Raw genomic sequence first — 26,734 nt, 5'->3', positions numbered from 1 at the left:
ATTTCATAAAGCCCTCTCCATGTTTAGAGGTTGGAGGCCAGGCACCCATGCTCTCCATACCCTAACCCTAGAGGGTACCACTAAACAGGTGTAACTACTATAGGACTCCAGCAATGTTTGAAGGGAAACTCACCCACTGCACTGAGGTCAGGACCATCTGACCTCAAAGATCCCACATTAATATGGCCCAACACCCACGTCATGCCCCATCTCTACCTGTGCCCCAACTATAAGCAGAAAAAAGGAACATCACCCAAAGAACAGGGAGGCCAAAACGTTTAAGTTATTAAATCAAATATACAGAGTGATTCATTTAATATGTACATATTTACAGAAATGCACTTTCACAAGGAGGGTGGCCAGGGCCGGCAGGTGGGCAGTGGCCTGGTGCCCACGGCAAACGCTGACAGCTGGGAGGGGGTCTGTGTGAAGGCACTTGTCACAAGCTTCAATACTGCCGCCATCCCGGGAGGGAGACCGAGCAGTTGGGAAGGGCACTTCTGAAAGCACAGTTGGAGATCTCTGGAGAGTTCTGGGCAGGAGGAAGCAAGGACAGCAGGCTGGAGGGGCTAGCCAAGGCATGGGCCAGGTTTGCTTGCCGGCCTTAGGCCACACCAGTGACCTCCAACTCTACTGACGAAACCACAGGCGCCACCAACAGCTATGGTAACCAGCATCACACGGGCCACCACAGGTCCCACTGACAGCTACCGGCCAGCCCAGCAGCCACTGACAGCCATGAGTGTCACGACCACAAGCCAATGGCCACAGATGTTTCCAACAGCCACAGGTCCCACTGACATCCCTAGGCCAGGCCAATTGCCACGGGTGCCACTGACAGCCACAGGTCCCACCGAGAGCTACAGCTAAGACAACAGCCACAGTCCCGCTGACAGCCTCAGGCCGTACTGTCAGCCACAGGTCCCACCGAGAGCCACGGGTCACACTGAAAGCCACAGATCTCATGGAGAGCCACAGCCCAGCCCACGGGTCTTGTGGGCCTTTGGGCCTCAAGCCAGAGAGAAACCCAAATGAGGAATAAAAGAGAAGATTCTGTAAACAGCGACAGCCTGTGGTAACAAACATTATACGATTTGGTGAGAACACAAACACGCCCTGCTCTCCTGCCACAGTGCGTGCGGACGCGGGAAACGGTACAAAAATAGCAATGATCCGAGAATACTCCGTTGTTTTCTGCCTGACAGCCACTGAATAATTTATACAAGGTTAAAGAAACGTAAAAAATAAACATTTGTTTTTTGTTTTTGGTTTTGTTTTTTACACAAAATAAAGAAACTATGCACACGGCCTTGGCCTCCTATGGTCCGGCAGGCATCGCGGTGCCGGCAAGGGTTCTGGGTGCCAGCCTGGCAGCTGGCCTACTCCCTGCCAGCACAGTGCACATCCTTGGTGCTTCTGACCGCACGGTTGTCCACTTTGGGCCCTGGAGCCCAGCAGGCTGGCCTTCCCAGGGAGCAGCTGGGGTCTTTGGTGAATTTGTGTGAGAGGAACTTCTCTGCCTCTGGGGAGTCCCCATCTCCACGGCCCAACTCCTCATCCTCCTCGTCCTCCCCAACAGCCCCGTGGCCAGCTGGCCCGGGCAGTGCCTCGCCTGCCCTGCGGGGTGGCGGTGTGAAGTTCTTGCACTGATAGAGTACGTCCTTGTGGCCCCCAGTGCCCAGACCGCTGCTGCCTGGTCGCTCAATGGGGTTGCGGATGGGATTGAGCGGGGCCCACTGGTTGTTGGCGCTCTCATCCCGTGGTAGCCGGCTCCTCTCACGCTCTTTCCTGCGCTTTCGTGTCCACCACACGCAGATAACAACGCAGGCAAGCCACAGCACACTGAACACACTGCACAGAACTGGTACCAGCAGACCTAGGTGGAAGGAGAGGCAGTAAGCACCCCAGTGTCCCTACAGTTGGTTTATAGAATGGAGCTGGATGGGAGCAGGTACCTCATCCCTCTGCGAAGTGTCTACCTGGCAGATTCCCACTGGCCTGGAGTCTGGAAGCCCCTGCTTCCCCAGCTCACCTGTGGAAGAGCCTCCCAAAACAACTGTTTCCACTTTGACCTCGGTGACAGCCAGCAGCAGTGAGCTGTTCCCTCGCTGAGTGATGGCAGCCACGATGGCATGGGCTGTGCTCTGGATCAGGCTGCTGTCAGGCAGGTCCCTTGCAGGGCTGAAAGACTGTAGCAGAGAATGACACTGGGGATAGCCCAAAGGTATTTTCCCAGGCGCCTGCCATGGCCGCTGCCCAAACCCTGACCAGTTCCCAGCCAGATGCACAGAGGACTGCCATAGGGAGGCCTGAATCTGGCAAGGACCTCAGAGTCTGGAGACCAAGAAATGGGACGCTCACTGAGGTTGGATCTTGATGCAGGATGCACCCACCAGACATATTTAGGGAGTGGCCCAATCCCCTCTGTCAAACGCCTGTATCCTGCATGGGGACAGCTGACCTTACTCAGGCCATTCAGCTCCCAGATCTGCATGCAACTAAAGAGCTACAACAAAACCGGCCCCACACCCGCCCTGGCACCCTACCTGTACCCAAGGTCTTTCTTTCCTCCTCTCTCCCTGTATACTGTGCCCCCTTCATCACCACACACCATAAGGCTGCATTGATCTCCTGCCTCACCCTCCCTTGGCACCCCTACTATCTCAAGACTGCCTCTTCCAGGGACAGCTCCAGAGCATCCTCTCCAGCCTCCTTCCACAAACCAGGGATCCTACCCGAGAGCCAATGTCTGCAGCTTCGGAAGCCAGGCAAAATAAACCCTGGGGGTCACTGACCATGCCACTTCTGAAACTATTCCCCACTTGTCTGGTGCTCATCTTGTCATTTCTGCCTCTGCCCTGGGCCTGTCAAGGCCTCTGCCCAACCCTGCCTTCCATACCATAACATACAGTCTGCACTGCCTCACCTAGACAAACTCCCTGTTGGCCCCACTGGGCTCTAGAGCATTTCTCCTAAGAGAATCCCATCTCACATTCCTGATGCCTTTCCTTCAAGCAGCTGAGCCCGTGGACCATCAGACCACGAACCACCTCTACATCCTGGCGTTCTTCTCTCTTATAGCTCTGGCCCTGCCCTTCTGCTGCTGTCCAAGTGGATACAGTTTCCCAGCTGGCCCCACTCAGCTGCAGAGGTGCCCAGGGGGTGCCAGATCGGGTTCCTCCCTCAGTCCCACTGCTCCTTGTCTCCATTCTGCCACGTAAACGCCTCTTCTCCTCACGCTTGCCACTGCCCCACAAAACGCCAGAGTGTCACAGCCACTGAGGGCTTAGAGGCCTGCTCAGGACAGGTCTCCAGACACACTCACCACAGCCACCTCCACAGCACTGGCCCCTGAGGACGCACGGTCACAGAGCAGCAGCAGGAGGCGGTCACGTGCCACCGCCCTCGTGGCAGGCAGGGCTCGGATTCCAGAGCAGATGGCGCCCACGGTGGTGCCCTGGGAAGACACGCAATAGGTTAGCAGAGCCCAGGGCCAAGATCTGAGGTCACTCATCTCTCTGCTGGTGGGGGCTCCCCACCCCAGTCTTATCTGTAGGTAGTGGTAGGAGCTTAGGGGGAAAGCAGGGTTGACAGGATGGACATCGTGGGTTCTTAACTTAAGGGAGCTGAGCTATGACAAGGCGATCGCTCTCGAGCTAAATTCTGGAATCCTGGGTCCCCCGGCGCCACTTACCTTAGGTACTTGGTCATGGTTAAAGTGCAGTGTGAGGCGTGCACAATTGTTGTCCAAATGGGTGGTCCGTGGCAGGCAGGGGGTGCTGGGTAGCGGGGGCTCCTCAGCTGCACACTCCCCCCAGTTCTCACAGGGTGGCTGCAAACACTGACCCAGGGCTTTCTCCTGGCACTGCTGCCCCGGTGGGCACTGGGCACTCAGAGCATTGGGCTGGCCAGACAGCAGACAAGGCTTCCATCCACACCACACCTGGGAAAGACACATGGGAACGTGGAACCACAGGCAGGTACAGGCAACTCATGAAGGTATGATATGGTTGAGTCAGTGCGTGTCCAGTGTCTCCACCACTCAGGGGCCCTAGGGAGGCAGACAAAACTCCACTCCAGAAATGACTTTCTGTCTAAGCAGAAAGCTAGGCAGAGCCTCAACTTCCCTAAGTGTTCAGAGAGAGAGATGGGCCCAAGCCCCCCCCCCAGTTTATCCCCCATAGGATGCCCTTATCTGCCTACACTCCCACTCCTGCCCCAGCCTCTTGATAGGTCAGAGCGAGAGGGGTAGGTGAGGGGCTGTCCCACCTTGCTACAATCCCGGTGGCCGTCCAGGCAGCGGCAGCTGTTACAGTCTTCTGTCCAGGAACTGCCATGTGGGAAGGGCACGCCCCGGGACCAGCAGGGCCTCCTGACTACGACCACTGTGGTGAGAAGAAGGAGGCTCGACAGAGGATCCAAGCACTGGAGAAAGGACCTGGTCCATGCCCTGACCACCACAGTGACTGCCGGCCTACCTTCCTGGCACCTAGGGCCAGAGCGACCTGGTGGGCAGTTGCAGCGGTACCCGTTGATCTCATCCACACACGTGGCTCCGTAAGCACAGGGCGAGGACTGGCACTCGTCAATGTCTGCAGGGAAAGTGGCTATGTGTTTCCTAGGGCAGGCTAGCACCCCACACAGGGACCAGGATGTGGGAGCCTCAGGCCACCCGACCCACAGCTCGTCGTTGTCATTCTGCCAGTCTGAAGCCTTCTAACCCACAGGCCCTTACCCTCCTCCATCTGCCTCTGTGCTCCACTCTGAGAGGTAGCCACACCCACAGAAACATCCTCACAGTCAAGAGTGAGCATGAACATTGCATCCTGTAGGAGCCCATACTACTCCTCCCAAGGTACAATCAGCTCTTCAGGGAGGAACTAGGAACCCACAGGACAGGGCTGAGGCCGCGTAGTCTATCAGGATAAGGACGTTTATGTCTCCCAGCTCTTGATACTGAGGTTGGCTGGAGGGGCCCCAAAATAGATCCCCCAGCCCACTCCTTCTATCCACCTAGACTGCTTACTGATACGGCAGTCGGGGCCCGCAAAGCCAGGTGCACACTCGCAGCGGAACCAGTTGACACCATCCACACAGATGCCTCCGTTGTAGCTGCAGGGGAGAGGGTGGTCATAACGGGGATCCCCATTATGGGCCCTGCACCCCTTCCCCACCAGCCTCCAGGCTGCTACTCACCAGGGCAGGGGGTTGCAGTCATTGGTATCTGCATTCGAGGGGAAAGACAGGGTGGTTAGTTCAGTGCACATTTGCCCAGTACACATCTGCAGCAGATCTGTGTGCCTGAGGTTCGTTGGTAGACACTACCCTCTCCATGCCAGCCTGGCAAAGCCAGCAGAGAAGTGCCAAGAAGGTTCAGAAGTCTCAGGCAAGCCACCAGGAGGGGGTCTATAGTTGGAATGGGACCTGTTTCTCAGCATGAGCCCCAGACTGCACAGAGGCAGATCAGGGGAGGTAGATGGACATTGCAGATCTGGGGTAGGGGCTGACTTAAAAATGGCAGAACAGGTCTCAGAGTGTGAATGGGTGAGGTGGACAGGTGGAAGAGTATGTCTTCCAGGCAGTTGTAAGAAGGGATGAGGAGCTGGGTGAAGCTAAGCAGGACCCACTGGCCTCCCCCACCTGAAACCCCTCCAGCTCACTGTGTGTGCAGGTGCGGCCCTCCCAGCCATCCCGGCAAATACAAGAGAAAGAGTCTCCGCTGCCCACACAGGTGCCTCCATTCACACAGGGATTGGGCAAACAGCTGCTGTTCTTGGCTGCAAGGAGGGAGAAAGGGCTTCTTGTGATGCCTGGGCGGACCCCAAGACAGGTGAGACAGGTAGCCTAGGGCACCCCCAGGGCGTGCTGGGCTGGGTAGGAACCTCACCAATGGTGCAGGTGCTCCCCTTCCAGCCTGGAGGGCAGGCGCAACGGAAGGTGTCGCCACTGTCATAACACGTGCCACCATTGCTGCAAGTATAGGCGTCACACTGGAACTCGCCTGCAAGCACATGGCTGCTCAGTGGGCAGGTCACACTGACCACAGCGGGGTCCTGGCAGGCAGCCCCCTCCCCTCATTTGCAGGGACCCTGGCACTCACGGGAGTGGCAGGTCTTGCCCTTCCAGCCATCGTCACAGGCACAGTAGAAGTCATTGACCAGGTCATAGCAGCGGCCGCGGCTGTGGCAGGGGTCGGGAAGGCAGTCGTTGGGATCTGGGGGGAGGACGCCGGTCAGCAGGGGTCACCGGCGCTGGGGAGGGCTTCACGGAGAAGAGCAAGAGCTGGGCCCAAGCACGTGGGAGCCTGGGATTCCACCCCATGACTTCAGGCCCATGCATATAATGCTGAGTAGGTCATAGGGGTGGAGCCAGGCCTTAGCCAGTGGGGCAGTCCGGGGAAGGCAGGCACGCAGGAGTGCACACTCACTGATGTCACAGAGTTCGCCTTCCCAGCCGCTGGGGCAGAAGCAGCGGAAGGAGTCCACTTCATCAATGCACGTGCCCCCATTGCGGCAGGGCTGGCCCATGCAGTCGTCAATGTCTGTGGGAGAGGACGGTGAGCTGTCCCCGTGGCTGGTCAGCTTGCCCCACCCCACCGACTCTGCACACCACTCACTCTCATGGCAGTAGGTGCCTGTGAAGCCGCTGTCACAGAGGCAGGAGAAGTTTCCCCCGGGCAGGCTGACACAGTGCCCATGAGGGCCACAGATGCCAGAGGGCGCCACACCACGTGCCCTGGACCCTACCTCGAACCCGCAGCCATCAATCACTGTTGGAAAGAGATGGGCAGAGATCAGATCCAGCTCCGTCTGGGTTCCCACCCCGCCTGGGGCTGCGTCCCACACCTCTGCATGCCCCGCCAGGGCACGTCTCCCTGGGCACCGAGCAGTTCTTTCCACCAAAGTCTTCTGGGCAGGCACAGTAGTAGTCACCCTCGAGGTTGTAGCAGCGAGCACCGTTGAGGCAGGGGCTTGGCTCGCAGAGATCCACATCCGCCTGGAGGTAAAGGACGGTGTCCAACTCTAAGAGTCCAGTTCTAGACGGAAGCACTTTTCAGTGTGGACACCAGACAGTGCCAGGCCGAGCTTGAAGTTCCCGCCCACCCGAGAACGGTCAAGCACCATCAGCTGGACGGAAACACCTGTGGGCCACCAGCCCCCTCCTGCCGCCCTCGCCTCCACAGCAGCCAAGCTTCCTCTGCCTCCCCCAGGCAGCATCCGGCCTTGGCTCCTCCTGCTGGCAGGAAGACCAGCTTCTGACCCCCATGTTGCCAGGCTGCCCTCAGAGCCAAGAGAGGTCCTTCCCACAGCCGGCACCACCACACTCCCTGGACCTGAAGCCAGGCCACTGCCACGGGCCCCTAAGAAGTCCACTGAGAAGGACTTCTTTTCACAAAGGTCAGACCAAAACCACGTATAGCTCAGGACAAGAAAGATCACCCAATAGGCGAGAGGCACCCAGTCCTTCCTAGGCCCACCCTTGACCGTGATGACTCCACATTATCAAATCCTTGATTCTACCTTTGGGGACCACCTTCTTTCAGGCTGCTTCCTTGTGTGGTCCCATGAGAGGCAGCAAAGCACATGACAAAGGACAAGTCTGACTTTGGGGATGCTATGAGCCCCCTCCCAGCCTGGCTTCTGAGGACGGCCCTGCACACCACGGGGTAGCTCCCACCGAAGCCCCTCTAGGCCACTACCTCACAGAACGGCCCAGAGAGGCCCCGTGGACAGTGACAGCGGAAGCCATCCACCAGGTCCTCGCAGATGCCACCCCGACGGCAGGGGCTGCTGGCACACGTGTCGTACTCTAGTTCGCAGTGCCGGCCTCCGAAGCCCCGTGGGCATACACACTGGTACCCGTTCACCAGGTCCTAGGTGCGTGGACAGAACAGTGGGCGGCTGAGCTTCACGCATCCCCACCTCGTTCCTCCCCAGCCACATTCCACTCTTCCCAGTCTCGGTAGGGCATATGGCAGCCTCCTTACCTTGCAGGTGCCACCGTGCTGACACTGCCCGTGACAATCGTTGATGTCTAGGGACAGAAAGGCACGTGGCAGGGTCAGAGGGGCCCTTTGTGTGCCCCAGCCCCACCCACTGTGCCACCCACCCATACTGACTGATGTGGCAGTTGATGCCCTTCCAGCCCGGGAGGCAATCACAGTAATAGCCGCCAATCAGGTTTTTGCAAGAAAAAGCATTAAGGCACGGCTTCCCTTCACACTCATTGGCGTCTGTGAATGAGACAAGGGGAGCTGTGGGGCTCAGGCCCCACTTACCCACTGTGCCCTGCACCTGGCACCCGCAGCCCTAGCAGTACCAGCAGCAGCAGCCGCATGCACAGCACACAGTTCATGCATAGATGGCCCCCAGGGAGCCCTTACCCAGCTGGCAAGTAGCCCCCACCCACTGCTCTGGGCAGATGCACTCAAAGCCGTCCACCTGATCCACACAGGTGCCGCCTGCTGCACATGGATTAGAGGCACACTCATCAATGTCTGTAGGGGTAAAGACAGGGAGAGAGAGAGATGTAGGGTTGTGGCCAGCAAGTGGGAGGGCGGAGTGAATGGGTATAGAATGGGCAGTGAATGTGGGATTATGTCTAGTTAGTATAGATGCAGGACAGAGGGTATGGGGTATGGTGGCATGGCCAATGAGTAGGAACATAGCCTGTGGGGACTCAGTCCGCAGGAGGGAAGCTTGGTTCGATGTAAAGGAGCAGGAACCTGTTGTCGTTTGGCCAGTGTCCACAGTACAGTGGATTCAACCACTCCATCCCAACCCCTCGGGTGCTGCCCACTCTCTAAGTGGAGTCCCCAGACACTCACCAAGGGCACAGGTGGGTCCACTCCAGCCTGATGGACAGTGACATTCAAAGCCAGATGGCACTTCATGGCAAGAGCCCCCGTTGGCGCACGGGTTGGAGGCACAGGCGTGCTCAGCTGCAGAGTCAGAGTGTAAGTAGCGTGGTACCCGCCACACCCAAGCCCACAAGACCCAGAGTTCACGAGGGCACAGTCCGCTCAGCCAGGCTCCCTGAGGAGCAGCATTCTAACGTACCCCGCTCGCAGTTCTTGCCCAAGTAGCCGTCTGGGCAGGCGCAGAGGTATTGGTCAGGCTCAGCGTTGATACAGGTACCCCCATTGACACAGGGGTGGTGGCTGCCACAGTAGTTCAGGTCTGGGCACAAGGGTAGGGCTCTCAGGAATGGGCCCAGCTTCAGAGCTCAAGGCCTGGCCCTGCCCACTGCCCACCATCTACCTTTGTCACAGAGCAGGCCACCCCAGTTGGTCTCACAGTCACAGTGCCAGGGCTCCACACAGCTGCCATGCACGCAGCCAGGGTAGGGGACACACTCGTCACAGAACTTGCCCTGCCAGCCATAGCTGCACCTGGAGGACCGAGCAGTGAAGCTATCAGCTAGGCAGATGAGTACGCGGTTTGGGAGGCAAGCACAGAAGTGCAGGCCACCCCCGCTGCGCCTTGGCCTTACAGAACAGTCCTGAGCCAAGCAGGGGTTACAGCCCGCCGGCCAGCCTCACCGTCACGGGCATTCCCGGCCACTGGCCGAGACGGTCAGCCCAGCTGTCCCGTCATTCCTCCCTGAGCTATTCTAGGACTCAAGCCTGGGCCAGGCCCCACAAGCAGGCGCCGGGAAGGAAGGCCCAGCCGGGGGAGGCCCAGGGATATAGTGCCAGGTCCTGCTCACTAGGTGCTGCTGGGGCCACAGCAGCAACCAGGGTCTGAGAAGGATGAGGTGACATCAGGACAGGTCCTGGCCACCCTGGTCCAAGGGCTGTGTGAACTTAGTGATGCCCATATCCTTACTGGTACTCAAAGGCAGAGATTTCTCTTATTCCCAGGAAAGTCCAACCCTCGGGTTGCCTAGCCAGCCCTATGGCAGGGCCACACTGAGCAGGGTAGAGTCCAAAGTGTGAAGCTGAAGATCTCAGATGAGGCCAGAATCTTAAGATCTGACTCTGCCCACACTGTGGGTTAGGTTCCCTCTATGGCAGGCCCTCAGGATGTAAGTAGCTGGCCAGCACAGAGCCAGCAGGTGAGAGGATAGGGCTCCAGTAGGCTGCCCTCTGGGCCCTGGGCAAGACTCTGGGGGCTCCTTCCTTGAAGGCTAAGGTCCTGTGGGGGCAGGAATGACGTGGAGGCCACGTCACTTCCACGCTGACACCCGCCACAGGAGCTATTTTTATAGAAGGAAAAACCACAGCCCTTCCTGAGCTGCCCTGGAGCCACGCACACAAGCAGTTATCAGCTCAGCTCACCCAGGCTCACATAGGGAAACTGAGGCTGGCTCCAGGATCCAGCCCAGAATGTCCAAGGCAGGTCCACTGTAGGCCACCCATTTCTACTTGGAATCTTCTCTCCAGGTGACATGGGGAGTTAGAGGGCAGGGCTGGGCTGTGACCAGCCTTGGGTCATCCACCAGGGAGCACCACAGCTAGGTCAGAGCCCAGACCCAGTTGAGTCCCAAGGGCGAGTTCTCCACCCTGGGCGGGCCATCCCACACCAGACCCCACCTTGTGGCTTTCCTGCCAGCAGTTCCAGGGCCTGGGGAGGGTGGCAGGAAAGCGCAGCCATCTCCGCAGTAGCATCCGGTTGGGGAGGGGTGTCCTCTGCTGAAACCTGAGCCCTGGACAGCAGGAGGCCATTTGGCCTCACCCTCTGGCCCAGGGAGAGGCGGGTGGCACTCACCTACTGCCCCCGACCCTGTCTTTCTATCCCAATGTTCCTGTCTGTGTGCTACCCACAGCCTTTCTGCACTGTAGGGAAATTGGCTTGTCTTTCATGTCCTCCCACCAGGCACTGACCACACAAGGATGCTGGTACAGTCGTCAAGGTAATATGATACACCTTGGGCCAAGGAGTGGGTGTGGGGTTGAGGGCAGGCTCCTATGTTTACCACCAGCGGGCCACATTTGCCTAGAACTCACGTCTAACTCCAGCACACTTCTCAGAGACAGGCTGGAAAAGACTACACCACGCAGAGAGCTATCCCCATGGACAATTTCTGCCGCCATCCCACCCTACCTCCCTCCTAGGATGAAGTTCCTAGAGAGAGGTACCGGCCCATCCTGGACCAGGTGCTCCATGCACTGCCTCAAATCTTGCTAAGACTGATAGTACAGCGCGCACAAGTGACAATGGGGTCGCTCCACCGCACATCCATCTTTTTGCCCTGGGACCAGCCTGGCTGCTGTTCGCATTATCACCCAAGCCACGCCACCACGTCCCTCCCCAATCCATCTCAACTCCCCGCCCCCTGGCCATCTTGTCCAGACTAGACAGCATAGGCCTGCATTAAGTCCCTTAACTCCACACGCTTCACCGCCCTCATCTGAGCGGACACATGACGAATACCCGTCCCTCAAAGGTGGCCAGGGATGAGACCAGAGCAGCAGGAAGGCCTGGGCAGGCCTACTACCATGGCTCCAGCAGTCTGAGAGCTCCTCATCGCCCCCTTTTCCTACACCCTCCAACACCCTGAGCCACCTCCCCAACTCAATACCTGAGAATGCCAACTTTTGCTCTACTCTCTGCCCTCTAATTTGACCTCCTTACCCCCACACTGCTTCACAAGCCTCAGAGGGCTTCTACTGCCGAAGCTGCAGGACCCTCTTCGGGCCTCCCTTTGACTCTAAGTCCCTTGTCAGACCCCTTGCCAGTGCCTGTCTACATTCCCAGCCTCTACCCTCCACCTGACCACTGGGCTGTAAGTATAATCTGGAATCCACACGTTGTACTGCCTTAAAGCCAGGCCTATCCAAAACACATTTTTTTTTTTTTTGGATTGACAGCTCTGGCTGTCCTGGAACTCACTCTGTAGACTAGGCTGGCCTCGAACTCACAGAGATCTACCTGTCTCTGACTCCTGAGAGCCACCCCGCCCAGTCCAAAACACCCTTTTTACACACACTGGCCTGCCTCCCCCACAGCATCCCTACCTCAGCCACCACAGCTCCACTGTTCAGTAGCTCAAGCTAGCAGGTTTGCAGGTCCTTCTCCGCCCCAGTCATCCTCTCGCCCCTCCACCAAATCCCAGCCCCTGAGCATGTCCAGCCCGCTTGCCCAGCACTCTCCCCTTGTGGCCTCCCGTGTATCTTCTTCCTCACTGGCACCTATGAGGTTCTTCCCACACGGTGGCTGTGTGGTCTGCTCCCTAGCCTGCAGCCCTCCCTCTGCAGCACTGTGTCTGTCTCTCTCACTGGCGTGCCAACTGTGACTCCTCACGCTTACGCCACATTCATCCACACATACACCTGTGCCTTCTGGTGGTGCGACTACCTGACCGTCCTCTGCTGTCCCCTTCTAGCTGCCCTATGGAGAAAATGTCACTCTACATACCACACGCTCAGGACAACACTGCCCCCTTCACGGCCACAAGCTCCGTAGGGCAGGGTTCTAGTTCCCATGCCCCCCCCCCCCGCTAATGCCTGTAGGGTGCCCCAGCTGCTGCAGGCTCAACAGCAACTCGGGTAAAGAAGGGCAGGCGTGGTGCTCACCTGCACTCCCCAGGCACGGTGCATCCCCCGTGGAGCAAATTACATCCTTGTTTACACACGGCTGGAACAGAGGGGCAGAGAGAGAGGCACAGCTGCAGCCAGTCATGCTGACCCTGTGCATGCCCACTTCCACCCCTACACGGGGTGACCCTCACCTTCTTTGCACTCCTTGCCCATCCAGCCATCCATGCAGGCCTTGTTTCCATACTGGTCGCAGGTGTAGTGGCCGAAGAAGTCGTTGCGGGGCCGGCAGAACTTGTTGCAGGTGGCGCTGTAGTAGTTTTCGTCACAGCGCACTCGGATCTGCAGCTCCAGATGGGCCACGTGGCCGCTGAAGTGCAGGCTCTTCCAGCGGTCCTCAGGGTTGATCATGCCGGCGTGGGACACCCGCTCAATCAGCAGCTCCTCTTTGGGAGCAGCAGAGTCAGCCAGCAGCCTACCCGTCACTCCCCAGGAACACAGCATGGGCCTACCAGGCAGCTTTAGGGGCAATGGGACAGCCAGGCAGAGGAATGCTGCCACCTCTGCAGAAGCCAGGAATGGGGGGGGGGGGACACGGACGGGGGGGACGGGACGACGACACTGTCCAGGCCCCCATGGGAAGGCTGGGCCAGAAGCTCTAACCAAGGGCTCAGGAAGCTAACACTCCTGCGCTACCATCACAAAAGACAGGGTCAGAAGGGCTGCAAGCCCTGAGCTTCCCAAACCCACTGATCATCACACCAGTCATGGGTTACCATTCTCTCTTCCTTCCTGTACTGCATCCAGCTTCCAGAAACACCCTAGTGATGCATCTTAAACAGGATTCTAGGACCCATTTACAGGTCCCGAACTGCCTCGCAGCTGGACCTCCCAGTGCACGGAAGCACTCCCTGAGCAGGCTAGAGAGCTCCTGCCACTGTTGCCTGGTATTTCTACGGCAGCTGCTCACACAGCCCTCCTTTCATTAGTCCAGGTCCAGCTGGGTACTCAGTGCCTTAAGCGAGAGCTCTCCTAGTGGACCCACTGCTCTATCGTTGTCATGGCCCCTGGTTGCCTTCCTTGGGCCTTGGCTGACCCTGAGCTCCTGAGCTTGCTGTTCACATATCCTTGGCAACGCCATTGGTGGGCCTGGGTTTCATCCCGATCATCACGCATTGCTGTGGAAGGTCTCAAGGGTCACATTTGACCACAACCACAGGTCCAAGCCATCAGTCACCCTGTGCCTCCACATTCGAGAACGGCCAGAGCCCCTTAGTACCTCAAGCTGCCTCTTTCAGCCTCCTTGTCTCGATACACACAGCATCCTCTTTGCTGGCCTCAACTTTGGCCTTGCAGACTCTGTCCACATTGTGGCCTGAACAATCCATCCCCAGCAAGAGGACAGCATCCTCACTGGCCCCAAGGTCTGCTTGATCTGGGCCAAGCTTTACTGATTCCCTGGTCCCCCAACCACAGGAAATCCACCCAGCTCTTCAGATCCTGCCTCTGGGCCTTTGCAGTTTGTTTACTCTCTGCCTCATCTCTAAAGGTCTGAGATGACCCGCACCACATACACACACCGGCACGGGACAGTCAGTCTTGAGGTGGTGACCCTCAAGCTTCACTTTCCAGGATAGAGAAAACGCCACAAAGGCAGAGAAGCATTTGAGGCTATCCCATTCCACTGTATCGACCAACATGGGCACCAGAAGAGTACACTGAAGATACCGGGAATAAAGGAACTGTACACACAGCTCTGCAAAGCCACAAATATGAAGAGCTCCTTACACCAAAACAAGATGTATGAGCCATTGCCTCTGGTCACAGGCACTCTGGCCCAGCGGACCAGTTTCCCAGCATCTTGGGGAAAGTCTTGCTGACAGCTTCCCTCCACCTACCACTCCCCCCAGCACAGGGCACACTCACCATCTGGAGTGGTGTCATTGTCCCAGTCCCAGGCCTCCACGATGAGGGTGAAAGAACGCTGTGGACACAAGGGTAACTGGTCAGGTGCCTGAGGCTCCTTCCCACCTGCTGCACTTCTGGGGGCAGGGTGCACACGCCAGACCCGTGAGGCCCTGGGCTGGTCAGGCCTAGCAGAGGGCCTTGTCCCATGGCTCTCTGGTTCCCTCCCATTCCTATCCCCATCCACCAACGCTAGCTCATCTCCTCTACAGATCCCAGATATCCCAGCTCAAAGGCAGGAGAGTCTTCCTGGCTGCACCTCTCAGGAACCTTTGGCTCCTTGATCTTGGGCCCCCACAGCCCAGCTCAGCCCGACCTGTGCAAGCTCCTGAAGTCAGCAAAGGGTGAAGGGAGGGGTTCAAGCACCTGTGGGGAGAGCACTCCCATTGAGAATACATCACTGAGGTCTGCCCTGAGGTTGGAAATACGTGGTCGTGTGTATTACAAGCCCACTGGAGAGGACAGTACACAACGGTCCTCTCACCAGACACATGGAGGTGCTTACCCAAAGGCCCAACAACAAAATCAGCAGAGTGCATTCAGTGAGACCCATAACTATCACCCCAGAACAGAGATGTAGGGGTGTTCCTTGCTGTACAGGTGGGGGATACTGAGGCTCAAGAGATGCTGTGCTCGGTACAGCCTCAGTCCCATAATCATGGCCAGCCCCCACAATCTGTCTCTCCTGCCCCAGGCCACGATGGTGAGTGCTGCTGTTAGCTGTCGCCTTGGCAACAGAAGACCTGCCCCTGTGAGAGAGTGGCCTGAGCCCACCATGCCTTGTCCCTCGGGCAACCCTTCCTCTGCAGCCGGGCTACGCTGGGTAAATTCATGTTTTTCTGGATGGCCGAGAAGCCCACTGGTCATTCCTTGGCTCCCAGACCCTCCCCTCAGACCCATTGGAGCCCTACATCTAACCTGGTCTAGGCCCTAGGCTTTCTAGAATTCCCCATTCAGCCTGCCATACCCAGCCTACTGGACAGACAGAAGTGTTCCCTGTCTGCTGGCACTTCAGCATGGACACCCTCCCTTCCTACTCTGGCACCTCCTCCGAGCACCGGTCTATAGGGCCCATGCCACTGTGAGCAAGGCCAAAAGCAGAGTGCCACTGGTCCCCCCCAGAAATCTCCTTGGTTCCGTGAAGCCACTACCAGGTTTTTCAATGTCATCCCATAAGTTCCCCTTAAACCACCTTCCCCATTCCCACTGTGACTCCCATCCTAATTGCTCTTTCCATTGGTCTCTCAGTCCTATCCACGGAAGCCTAAGAACCCCCCGCGCGCTATTCTCCTCTGCCAGGATGCAGAACCTTCTTCCATCACTCCAGCACACAACCCTAACTGCCTGGAAACCCATCCTCAGGGCCACCATTTATCCACGTCTAGTTCTCTGGTGCCAAGCTGGGCTCCCAGCCCCTTCCCAGGCCTTCCCTACCCCGTTCCTTCCATTTCCTTTACCCACCTACTCATTCGAGTGCAGAGCACAGTGCAGACATTGCCTACAGACGGAGCCAGAGAAAGTAAGCGACAGGCCAGGTCACACAGCCCCGAGAGAAATACACCCAAGGGAGGAAGCACAGCAAGGAAGAAGAATGAGGGCCAGAAAGGGGACTAAAAGGAGGGGAGACAAGGCAGCGAGGAACAGCGAGGTAGAACAGGGAGGGCCATAGCACAGGACACCACAGACCCCACTGCAGCCAAACAGGGAGGGCCATAGCACAGGATACCACAGACCCCACTGCAGCCAAACAGGGAGGGCCATAGCACAGGACACCACAGACCCCACTGCAGCGAGGTGGGACAGGTAGGGCCATAGCACAGGGCACCACAGACCCCACTGCAGCGAAACAGGGAGGGCCACAGCACAGGGCACCACAGACCCCACTGCGGCGAGGTGGGACAGGTAGGGCCATAGCACAGGACACCACAGACCCCACTGCAGCGAAACAGGGAGGGCCACAGCACAGGGCACCACAGACCCCACTGCGGGATCGTCACTGACTCCCTCAAACAGGTGGCCAGTGAGATCGGAGGCTAACAGGTTTATTCTGCTCCTGGGGAGGAGCGAGGAGTTATGGGCTGACAGAGGGCGAGGCCAGGCTGGGCCTGAGATCACTGTCATCACGGCTACAGGTCAAGCCCACCGACTAGAGGCTCTAGCCACACGGCAGGCAGAAAAGCCTGGGTCTGGATTCCCTGTACACACCTGGGTTTCAGATGCACCAGGAACACTCCCAGGAAACCCATGCCAGCCACACAGGTAGGGTTACCACCACCTCAGTCTGAGCCCAGGGCTCCAGTTACCTGCTCCCGCAGGGACACAGCCGGCCTGCCACCCAAGAGGGCCCATCGCCCGCCAGCTGGGCTCCCTACACCTGCATGGCAGGAAGTCACCCAGGGAGAACCTGAGCCAGCAGGCAGGCGGCACCTTTGGCTTCTCCCCACCTGCCACAGTACTCCCCCCCCCAGCTCTTCCCTTCCCCCAGCCTGCAGCACCACCACATCCCTCACTACAAATGGCATTGTGCATCCCTGCCTGGGAAGTCAAACCCTGTGGTTCACAGAGGGACAGCGGCGCCTGGGCTGGAAGCCTGTGGGGGCTTGGGGCCTCGGTGTGAGTGGGGGCTGGGAAAGCTGGGGGGCTATGGGAAAGACAGAGAGCTACCACCTGCCCAGGTTCTCTGGAAGCAGAGAGAAAATTCAGGTCCCTCCTTCTAGGCCACGCCTCCTGGGCCGCCTGCCTGCCTGCTGCCTCTGGAGGTCTTTGTGGCAGAGTCTCTTCCCACAAGCCTGGTGCCAGCCATGCCCCCATTGCAGCCCATCACCATCTGGTCAAGCTCAAGGCCTGACTGCAAGCCCCTCACCTAGCCCTCAGACAGAGCTAAGAGGTCAGCAGAAAAACACAGGAAAGGTAGGCCTGAGACCAGCGGTGCCATACCCCATAGCGAGGTACAAGGCTTGTTCTACCCAGCATCCAAACTGGGCCCCTGACAGAGCACTTGCTGGCAATGACACAAGTCCAAAGCACAGCCATATTTCCTAAAACCAGAGCTTTTCTGGAGAGGCCTAGGCCTCTGTCACCATTGTCACCCAAGGAGTTGTGGGGAGGGGCAACCTCTTCCAGGTCTCAGGATCACAGGAAGAGACAGTAGGCCACCCCATGCCAGAGCTTCGACACCATCAGACTGCAGCTGAGGCCTTGCCACCGGTGCCCTCCCGCCCACTGCTGGAGGACCCAGGCGCCACGGTGAAGAGGGAAAAGTCAATGAGTCCACTCACTCCTCATAGTCATCTGGGATCGCAGCTAGCCCAGGGTGAACAGGGGCCAGTTCAAGCCTTCCGTCTGCTAATAAGAATTCTTTCTGAGCGTTGGAACTAAAGTCCCTCATCTCCTCATACCCAACTACCTCCAGCACAAGCCCTTTCTGGGCTCCCCCAGGACCTCTCTCTGGCCCAGCTCACTTCCCATTCCATCCAGATAGCACAAGGACTCCTGAAAACCACAGTGCCTTTCCTGCCGACCCAGATGCACAGCATCCATCCTCCATCCATCACACTATAGGCCTGTTTTCCAACCACTTCTGTGGGCCCAGAGTCAAAGGCCCCATCCACTTCCACGTCTAAATCCTCCACTAGCCAAGTTAGCTCTTTCTGCCTCCTGGCCCCCGCGTTGCTGGCTGAGAGCCCTGCTTCAGTGTGTACTATACAGCCTTGAACAAGATCTCCCCAGTCCACAAGGGGGAAGGTCGGGTACTGAACAAAGAACCACCTGCTCCTAGCTCCACTCAAGGAGGATTCTGGGCCTCGTGGGGGTGATACGGGAGGCGATGGACCTTAGAATGGGTATAATGAGAGGCCAGTGTCCATTGCAGCTCCAGAACACACGGAGGGCAGCATGGACCTTTGGTATACATGCAAGACACAGATTCCAGAACAGCCCACCTGTGTCAGATGGGGCCAGGTCCTGTGTCCACACCACCAGATCTGCTCTGGTACCCTCAGTTCTGACTAGTCCCAACAACCTCCATGCCTCCATCCTACTGGGGCAGTCCTCCCCTGATCACCTTGTCTTACCACCCTCAAGTACACCATGGCCCTCATACATCTAGTATACATTTGGCCATGTGCTGGACAGCCAGTAGGGGGAGAGGAAGGACTTGGGCAGGACTGAGCCGCATTGGAAACTTCAGAAAAAAACATGTTGGGCATCCTACAGCCTCGTCTAGCTTCAGGAGTCCTGGTCAAAAAGGCATCCCATCCATCTCAAGGGAGGGGAGCCAGGTTATAGAATGACTACCATCTCAGCACTTCTGAGCCACAGAAACCAGGCAGGTCAGCCTCAGACCCACCTCACATTCACGCATGACCCCAGACGGGCCATGGAGCCCACACTCTCCCAGGCTGCCGATCTTCCAGCTGGTAGATGTGACAGTGCATCCATCACTGGTCTGCTACCAAGGAAGCAGACTGGAACAGGGTCGTACCCCTGGGCTCAAAAGGCAAGGTGGTCAGGCAGAAGGCCTGCAGAAGAGACTGACTTATCTTCCGGCAGCCTTCACGAGCAGAGCCCCACCACCTTGCTCCTCATCAGTCACCCTGGAAGGGCCATCCACCCGAGCCCCAAGGAAAGCTCGCCATCCTCTCAGAACCTTCTACTGCCACCTGCTCAACCCACAGAGCTCAAGCATGTGTGGTGAACACGGCCTCCCCGCTGCGAGGTATAGGCAGTCTCCAGAGCCACTTCAGGGAAAACACATCTCCTGGGGCCATCTACAACACGCACAACCTGACGGGGGTTGCCACACCTCTTCACATCTAAGAATCCACTCAAAGAGGCGCCACCGCAGGTACACACTGCAGGTACACTCCTTTACACAGCTACACCCAGGACAGAGGGGGACTTGTGAGAAGCCCGTGCTTGCTCCCATACACCTTCCACACCGTCCCATCTTTCCACGAGGCCCTCCTGGCACCAAGGAACCCAGTTCCCAGCTGGCCCTTGCTGTTCCCAGGATCCAAATGTACCCTGGCTTACGGGACAGAGCTGAACTTGTGGCAAACCAAACAGCATGGCCTCAGGGCTGTTGCTGAAGAGCGGAAATACCAAGGAACTGGCATCACAGCACCACCTCCATGCCTGGCATCAGGTCATGCAGCGAGAGGGAAGAAGGGGAACCAGAACTGTCCCCCAAACACGGGATACCCTTTAACCCCAACCCTCCATCCAGGGTAGAGACCTGCCCACTCCTGGGGCATTTGAGGGGACCAGCTAGGGACAGAATGAAGGAAGTTAAAATGTCCTCAACACCAGGTACCCGGACTCCAAAGAAGGCAAGGGCCTGTCCCATCCCGTACCACACCAACCGGCTGGACAGCAGGGCAAAGAGCCACAAGGGACACGCGTTGGCCCGCCACATTCCTCCAGGCCCTCCCTGCCCCCACAACCACTACTGCCAACTCGAGCAGAAAACACATCCTCAGGTAGCGATTTGGAGCCACGCTGGCTTGGGCCCAAGTGCAGATGACAGGCTGTCGGCCCTGCTCAGACCTGCCTGCTGTGCTGCTGTGGGGGCGAGGGGGGCAGGGCAATAGTAACTGCCTAGGGCCCCTCCCATGCCTGCCCGTGCCTTTTTCATTTCAGGGACACATTTCCTATCACAAGCCCCCAGGGTCAAGGATACCTGACTAGGCATGGGAATAGAGGATACCGTGCATGTGGAGCAGGAGCCCAGGAAAAGATAAAGATGGAGGCACACGCTGGGTGGCCTCGGATGAAAGGGATGTCCAGGGCTCAGAGAAAGGGCAGAGCACGGGAAACCCTGCTCATTCCTGGCCTCCAACTTCAAGTCTCTTTCAGAACCAAGTCACTAGGCAGACCCATTCCCATGGCTCTTGGTAGCTGGACACCCAGGAAAGCTCTTTGATCACTGCCTGATATCCCACTCCATTCCCTAGTCACAGATCTGCAGCTCGACCCATGCCAGTTGTTTTTGACCTGGTTCTCCAAGCTATGTCCATATCCACTGCCCTTACCTAATTCCATACCTGCAGACAATCAGGTAAGGGTATGAGCTGGGACCAGAAAGCGAACAAAAGCAAGCACCATAAGGCTCCTGGCTCCCAGGCCTTTCTGCTACAGGCACGAGGCCTGTCTCCCCCTGTTGCTGGATCCCCATCACCCTTCTTCTTAGCATGCCCAGGCTTGGGTTACTGCCTGACCTGGCCACCCCTAAGCTGAAACTAACAAGCAAAATAAAACATCCATAAACAGTGGTGCCACAGAAGGTTACAACTTGGAGCCTAGTTAGTGTCTCTTTCCTTTGGGAAGGGTGGTCTTTCCATCTATAGCAGCTTTTGCCAACACACACTCATCAGGTCATCCCTGCGCAGGTCCCAGGCGCCTGTCCGTGCCCCCGGGCATCCAGGAAACTGCAGGGCAGGAGCAGGCTGGCCGCGGGCCCGGACGGCTCCGCCAGGGCCTGCCCCAGACCAGCCCCAGCACGCGCAGCGCACATGCCTGCGCAGCCTGCCGGGCCGCAGGCGCCTCGCACCTCCCCACGCACAGACACGCGCAAGGCAACGTAGGCACACTCCGAAGACAGCCGAGCACGCCGACCCTGGCCACCCCGCCTCGCCTCGACACCAAGTCCTTCGTTCCCACCCCCAGGTACCCCGCGCGCCCACGTGGCTAGGCGCGAACCTGTCCGCAATAGCACGCACCCCAGGCCCGCCCGTTGCGCGGCGCCCCCTGCCGGCCCCGCCCCGTCTGGGCGCGCGCCGCCCGCACCCGCGCGGCCGCAGGTGCTGAAGGGACCGCGGCGGGCGCCGAAGCGCGCAGGGAAGCTGAGTGCGGGGGAGGGGCGCACGTACCGGCCAGGCGAACTGAAAGGGAATGACGACGAGCCCCGGGTCCTGGTGGCCGCCGGTCCGAGACCGCGCCCGCGCTCGGTCCCCCGCAGCGCCCGCCGGCGGCAGGTAGAAGGAGTTGCCACCCAGCACGGGCGTGGCGCCGTAGCCGTAGCTGCAGGGCCCCGTGGGCGTCACCTTGGCCTGGTACTCCTTAAGGCACACGCGCACGTACGTGTCGCACTCGTCGCGGCCGCAGCCCCCCGCGCGCGTCGTCCGGCCGTCACCGTCACAGCAGGCGCCGCTCAGCAGCTCCCCGTTCACGTTCCGCAGAGCGCTCAGCTGCAGCTCGAAATAGCCCATGGGCCGCGCCGCCTAAAAATAAGGCAGCGGAGAGTGCAGGGAGGCACGGGCCGGGGTCGCCGAGCCTCCGCCCCGCCCCCACCCTCGCGCAGTTCCTAGGGATCCGGGCGGCAGCTTGCGCGCCGCCCGGCCCCGAGGAGCGGCCCGGTGCGCCCCGTCCGCGCCCGTCGCCGCCGCGCGCCCCGCTCACCTGCACGCACAGAAGCAGCAGTAGTAGCAGCCGCCCAGGCAGGCGCCCCCAGCCGCGTGCCCGCATCGCCGCCTCGACCCCGCCCGCGGCCCCGCCGCCGCCGCCGCCGCCGCCCGCGCCCGCTACGGCCGCCGCGCCGGCCTCCAGTGCCCGCCCGCCCTCCGAGCCCGGCGGCGCACAGGCGGCAGCGGCCGCACAGGCGGCGCGGGCGGGGTCGAGCAGTGCGCGCGGGCTGCGCGGCGGGCGTGCAGGGGAGGCGGCGGCTACGGCTCGCTGCGGCCGCGCTCCGGCGGCCGGCCCGGCTCCCACCCGGCGGCGGCGGCGACGGCGGCAGCGGCGGGTCCCGGCCTCGGCTCTGCGCGCCCGCGCTCCAGGCACCGCAGCCAACAAGTTCGGGACGAGACTGACAGCTCGCTCGCCCATTCGTCACCCGCGCACCTGCATATTCATGAGGGGGCGGGGCCTCGCCGTGGGGTGGGGCTGTGGGGGGGTGCTGGGGGCTCCCTGGGCTTTAAAGGAGGCGAGGGCGCGGTCTGCGCGCCGCGCGGCGGGGCGCGGGGCCACCGAGCTGTGGCTTCTCCTGCGCCCAGGCTCACTGAGGTGTGGCCTCTTCTGCTCCAGAATTCTCGCTCGGGTTAGCAGCCTAGGAGTGGGGCGCCCCCTGAGGTCACCGTCATGGTCCCCTCCCATCAGAACGCAGCCAGTCTCGCTCTGCTCTTGGTCCCAAAGGAGATGCTGCCTGCTGTACGCATCAGGATTTTGCCCCCACGCAGGGCGGGTGGGGCCCAGGGACCCGAGTAAGCCCAACTCCTGGTGCACCCCCTTCCCCGAGGAATCTCCTCCGCTCCTCAGTCTCCTACAGCCTCCATGCCGGCTACAGGGGGCGCTGCTCCCCTCCGACGCCCGGCCCTCCCCTCCTCCAAGCGCACAGGTTGAGTAGTCAGTCAACAAATGTCCTTCCTGCAGGCTGTTTCCAGCTCGGAGCTGAGGTGAAGGTGGACATCGTCAGACTCTTATCTTCAAGAACTCGCCCGCCAGAGGTCCAAATTTGGGGGGAAGGAAACGGAAAGAAAGACAGTGGTCCATGTCAAGAGAGCTACCCAAAGAGGATTTTCCAGCAGTTTGGGAGTCTAGGTCACAGGGCCTGGGTATCCCACCCTTCCACTACCATCTCTTGAGCCTGTTCCTAGGTGAGCACCTCCTCCACATGTCAATACCAAGGGTTCTTAGTCTACAAACCGCCTCTATTCCACTCAGCAAAGCCCTTTCCAGTGTCAGTGGTAACCCTAGTGATTAGAAATCCCTGCCCTTCAAAACCCCACAATAACTGGGTTGGCCTCTCTCCAAGGCTGCTCTCCCAAGTTTCCCCGACTGGACCAAGTCACGGCCAGAGGACTTACTGGGGGAGGGGGAAGTTCTGATGCAGGTGAATCAGAGGCACAGTAGAAGCGGGTCAGGGGTAGTAGCCTCCTTCCTGGACATTGCCTGGCAGCCCACACAGGGAGCCAAGCTCCAGTTCACCTGCCCGACCACTATCTAACGGCTCTCCAAGATCTGCAGACCCAGCAAGCCTGAAAGGATTGGCCAGCATTCCCCCATACTGGCAGTGTTCCCACCCCAACCTGAGCCCAGGGAGCCCACAGGCAAGTAGGCTAGTGTGGCGGGGGAGGTGCTAGCCAGGCCTGGCTACACAGAGACCCCCACCAAATAAGGGAATTGGAGCATGTTAAGAATCTTCCTGATGTTTGCATCCTTCAAGAGACACTCCCTTCTGCAGATTCATCCTCATCCTCCCTCTGACCTGGAGGCCACAGGGGACACAGGAGCCTTAGCTTCCAGTTTGCCTGTGTTCACCATCTCTCTGGGGCACCCAGCCAGGCTGTGAACTAGGCAGCCACAGCCCTGGCCTAGTTACAGGGACCTCTCTGTCTAAAGGTGGATGATAGCTTAGACGTAAATTGTGACCAGCAAACCATAAGAGTGTAAAACCAGGTACCTCCACCCCCCACCCCCTGCCATCGCCATGAGACCCAGACGGTGGGGCAGCAAGGTGAGGAGAAGGAATGACATGCCAATGTCCTGGGGCTGAAAAGAACCTGACAAGGGCTTGTAGGGACCAAATACCCAGACCAAAGTGGATGGCAATGCTACAGACTTCCTGCAGACACCAGTGGGAAGTCACAGAGAGCCTGGCTGGGCTGTATCCCACAACTTACATTATCAACAAGATTCCTGGTTGTGGCATGGAGGACGCAAGGGGAGGTCAGGGGGATGCCATGGTGCTGTTGAGAGGCACAGGTGTCTAGGACAGTATCTAGGGTACTAGGCAGTGCAGGGGTAAAGTGAGGGAGTTCAGCATGAACTAGAACCCAGGGATAGCCCTGCAGCCCATTCCTGTGTGCCTCCCTGTTTCCTGCTATCAGACAGCTGTGGGAGGACGGGCCAGCAGCCAGAGCCATGGTATGCTAACATGGGTTTCTGGGTGGCTCAGCCTACCCCCCGCCCCCACCACCCCTGCTCAGAGCTGAGGGTGCAGTGGCCCAGGGAAAGATTCTTCATCAGGCCAAGACACAGGGTTCACCTTGTAGGATCACAGGCTCCAGGGGGTCTGTCCAACAACAAGCCTTGGAAATCAGCCCCACCCCCACCCCGCGTCTATCTGGACTCTTTGTGAGTGAGACCTGGGTCTCCTTGGTTAGAAGGACAGATGGTGAATATTAGGTACTATATTCAATACCTGGGTGACACCTGCCATGACCAGGTGTCATCACCACAGTGGTGACGACCTCCTCTTCCTGACTTCTGGGTGCCACAACCTTACCCGACAGTGACCAGGAGATGCTGAAGGTATGAAAGGTCACTCGCACTGAAGTCCCCTCCCCACACAGATTTCTGCAGCCCTCGGGCAGAATTGCCAGGGGCAGTGAACCTGCATGTGGAGAACTGTACCCTCACATACCCTAAAAACCTTATGCTTGCCTTCATGCTGCTCCCAGCATACTTAGGGAACCCTGACCTGACCCTGCAGGGTCAGCTGCTCTGCCTGTTCAGGAAGGTCTTCATCCCCCATTGGGCATGATACGCTTTGGTCTTCCACCTGGTGGCTCTCTCCAAGATCCCTAGCACTAAGGGTCTGGGCATGTTCTGAATGGGTGCTTAGCTTGAGCTGGAGAGGCAGAGAGGGGCCTCAGGAGCTGACTGAAGGATGAGGCAACCCAGGATTTGGACAGAGCTGGCTGGGCTTGGGAGTGAGCTATGCTTCCGCCTATGTCCTGTGATGCTAAATATAGCGGCCAGGGAGGGGAGTTTCCGGTTACAGTCCCCCCACCCCAAGCTGGGAAATCAATGCCAGCTCCATTAGAGGCAGCAATGGTGCCTGCTGACCTGTCCGCCAGCCTGCAGATCAGAGTGAGAGACTGGACTTTACCCAAGCCCAGGTGCCCTGACTCCTAACCCATCCTCCAGACTGCCAGAGCCCTCCCCCACTCTGCCCGTCAGAGAGTGAACATCCAAGGGCAATCCTGAGGGTCACAGGATTCTGATGATGGGCATCAGGCATGGCCGTGCCTGGATATATATACTCCTGTCCTGGGACCATCAGTGTGAACCTGGGTCACTGTGCCCTCCTACTCCTCTCCTACCCCCCTGTATTTAGAATCCTTCCCAAATTAAAAAAAAAAAAAAAAAAAAAAAAAAAAAGGCCGTGGCTGCTTGTCTGGCTGGGCCCCACCTAAATTGCTACAAACATTTGCATACAGGTGGTGCTATCTGAGCAGTCCACATGTCACAACCTCCTCAGGGTGGTGCCTCAATGTCACACCCACCTGGGGCATCGGGAGGGGGTGAAGCCGGTGCCCTCCATCCTCCAGGGCAGGACAGGGGGCTGTAAGAAGACAAAGGGCCCCTCACCCACCTCAGCATCCCTATCTCAATGTCTACAATTAGGATTCCAGCACTTCAGCTCCTGGCCTCATACAAGGGGACTCTGGGACACAGAGCCCCAGGACATGCTCACAGACAGGTCATTACCTGGCTTCAGTGTACTGAGTTAGAGAGGGGAAGGGGGTATCCTTCCAGGGCCATGACCTTGGCTGACCCCCACCCCCAGGATGTCATAGAAGATGCTGACTCCCAAGACAGGCCAACTTACAGAACCCTTAGATGTTGTACCTTTTGCAAGGGGGCCCTATGTATGTGTCTGTGGTCCAAGCAGCTGGCTAGGGTGGGACAGCATGCCCTTATGTCCATGTTAGGCACCCTGGGGACCTGGAGGAAGACTCTGTGCACCTGCATGCCTCTCATGTAGCCCCAACCTCAGGCCACAGAGCAAGGCCAGCAGCACTGTAAGCCGTCACATTCCTAAGGCAGTTCCACGCAAGACCAGGCCACCCACACCAAGGTGACCGCAGACATTACTTACGTCCTGCAGGCCAAGTGAGGTCACATGGCCCATAAGTCACAGAGAGGGCACTAGAGACACCAGATACAGAGTATCCCTGGCAGTGAGTTCCTGGACAGTGGCAGAGCAGTTCTAGCCCAGGCATGGCAGGGACCCTGTACCTGCCCAGATCGGGCAGTACACACTCTTTGGAATGGGCAGCACTGTGCCCATTTCCTCTCAACTGAGGCCAGGCTCAGTCTCTACTGCAGATACAACTCACGTTGTGCACAGTGAATGGTGGCCCCCTGGTCCCCTTCTGAGTTGGCTACTCCACCCGACAGTATCCCAGGCTTGTTGCACCAGCCCACCTGCAGCCCCCTGCCTCCCAGAGCATCCACTTGCACAGTCTGAGGAGGAACAGAGGGGTTTGTAAGGAGATAAGGAGGTTTTGCTACCCCTCAAGACACTGTTCCTCACCCCAGGTCATTGTGCTAAAGGCCAGTGGCCATCAG

The 26,734-nt window shown here is 58.6% G+C and overlaps 1 protein-coding gene across 2 annotated transcripts; it reads right to left on the bottom strand.

Moving 5' to 3' along the window:
- Positions 1 to 261: 261 nt before the first annotated feature.
- On the bottom strand, positions 262 to 22,264 carry Jag2 (jagged canonical Notch ligand 2). Of its 2 annotated transcripts, XM_087911489.1 has the most exons (26): positions 21,842 to 22,264; positions 21,313 to 21,663; positions 14,405 to 14,462; positions 12,673 to 12,924; positions 12,518 to 12,578; positions 9,261 to 9,391; positions 9,060 to 9,179; positions 8,828 to 8,941; positions 8,384 to 8,497; positions 8,120 to 8,233; positions 7,988 to 8,034; positions 7,700 to 7,873; positions 6,846 to 6,996; positions 6,617 to 6,769; positions 6,428 to 6,541; positions 6,101 to 6,214; positions 5,888 to 6,001; positions 5,661 to 5,777; positions 5,197 to 5,224; positions 5,027 to 5,112; positions 4,479 to 4,592; positions 4,270 to 4,385; positions 3,695 to 3,943; positions 3,326 to 3,457; positions 2,033 to 2,189; positions 262 to 1,876 (listed from the first exon to the last, which is right to left on the bottom strand). In XM_087911489.1, the coding sequence occupies exons 1-26, from the start codon at positions 22,262 to 22,264 to the stop codon at positions 1,380 to 1,382; spliced, it is 4,101 nt and encodes a 1,366-aa protein (XP_087767615.1). In that variant the 3' UTR covers positions 262 to 1,379. The 2 variants fall into 2 exon arrangements, with proteins under 2 accessions (XP_087767615.1, XP_087767616.1); XM_087911490.1 differs by lacking the exon at positions 8,120 to 8,233 and having other exon boundaries at positions 21,842 to 22,000.
- Positions 22,265 to 26,734: the final 4,470 nt, after the last annotated feature.

The sequence above is a fragment of the Myodes glareolus genome, chromosome 11 (assembly GCF_982192425.1).
Source record: "Myodes glareolus chromosome 11, mMyoGla1.1, whole genome shotgun sequence".
Lineage (NCBI taxonomy): Eukaryota > Metazoa > Chordata > Mammalia > Rodentia > Cricetidae > Myodes > Myodes glareolus.
Note: the sequence above shows the minus strand (reverse complement) of the source record. Positions and strands in the feature narration are given on the sequence as shown.

Excerpts from the sequence above, each read along its gene's own strand:
- Jag2 (XM_087911489.1), bottom strand. The coding sequence starts at position 22,264 with ATGGGCGAGCGAGCTGTCAGTCTCGTCCCGAACTTGTTGGCTGCGGTG. Across the intron at positions 8,942-9,059 it reads GGGCAAGAACTGCGAGCGGG|CTGAGCACGCCTGTGCCTCC; the intron begins GTACGTTAGAAT and ends CTGACTCTGCAG. Across the intron at positions 6,542-6,616 it reads AGGCACCTACTGCCATGAGA|ACATTGACGACTGCATGGGC; the intron begins GTGAGTGGTGTG and ends CCTCTCCCACAG.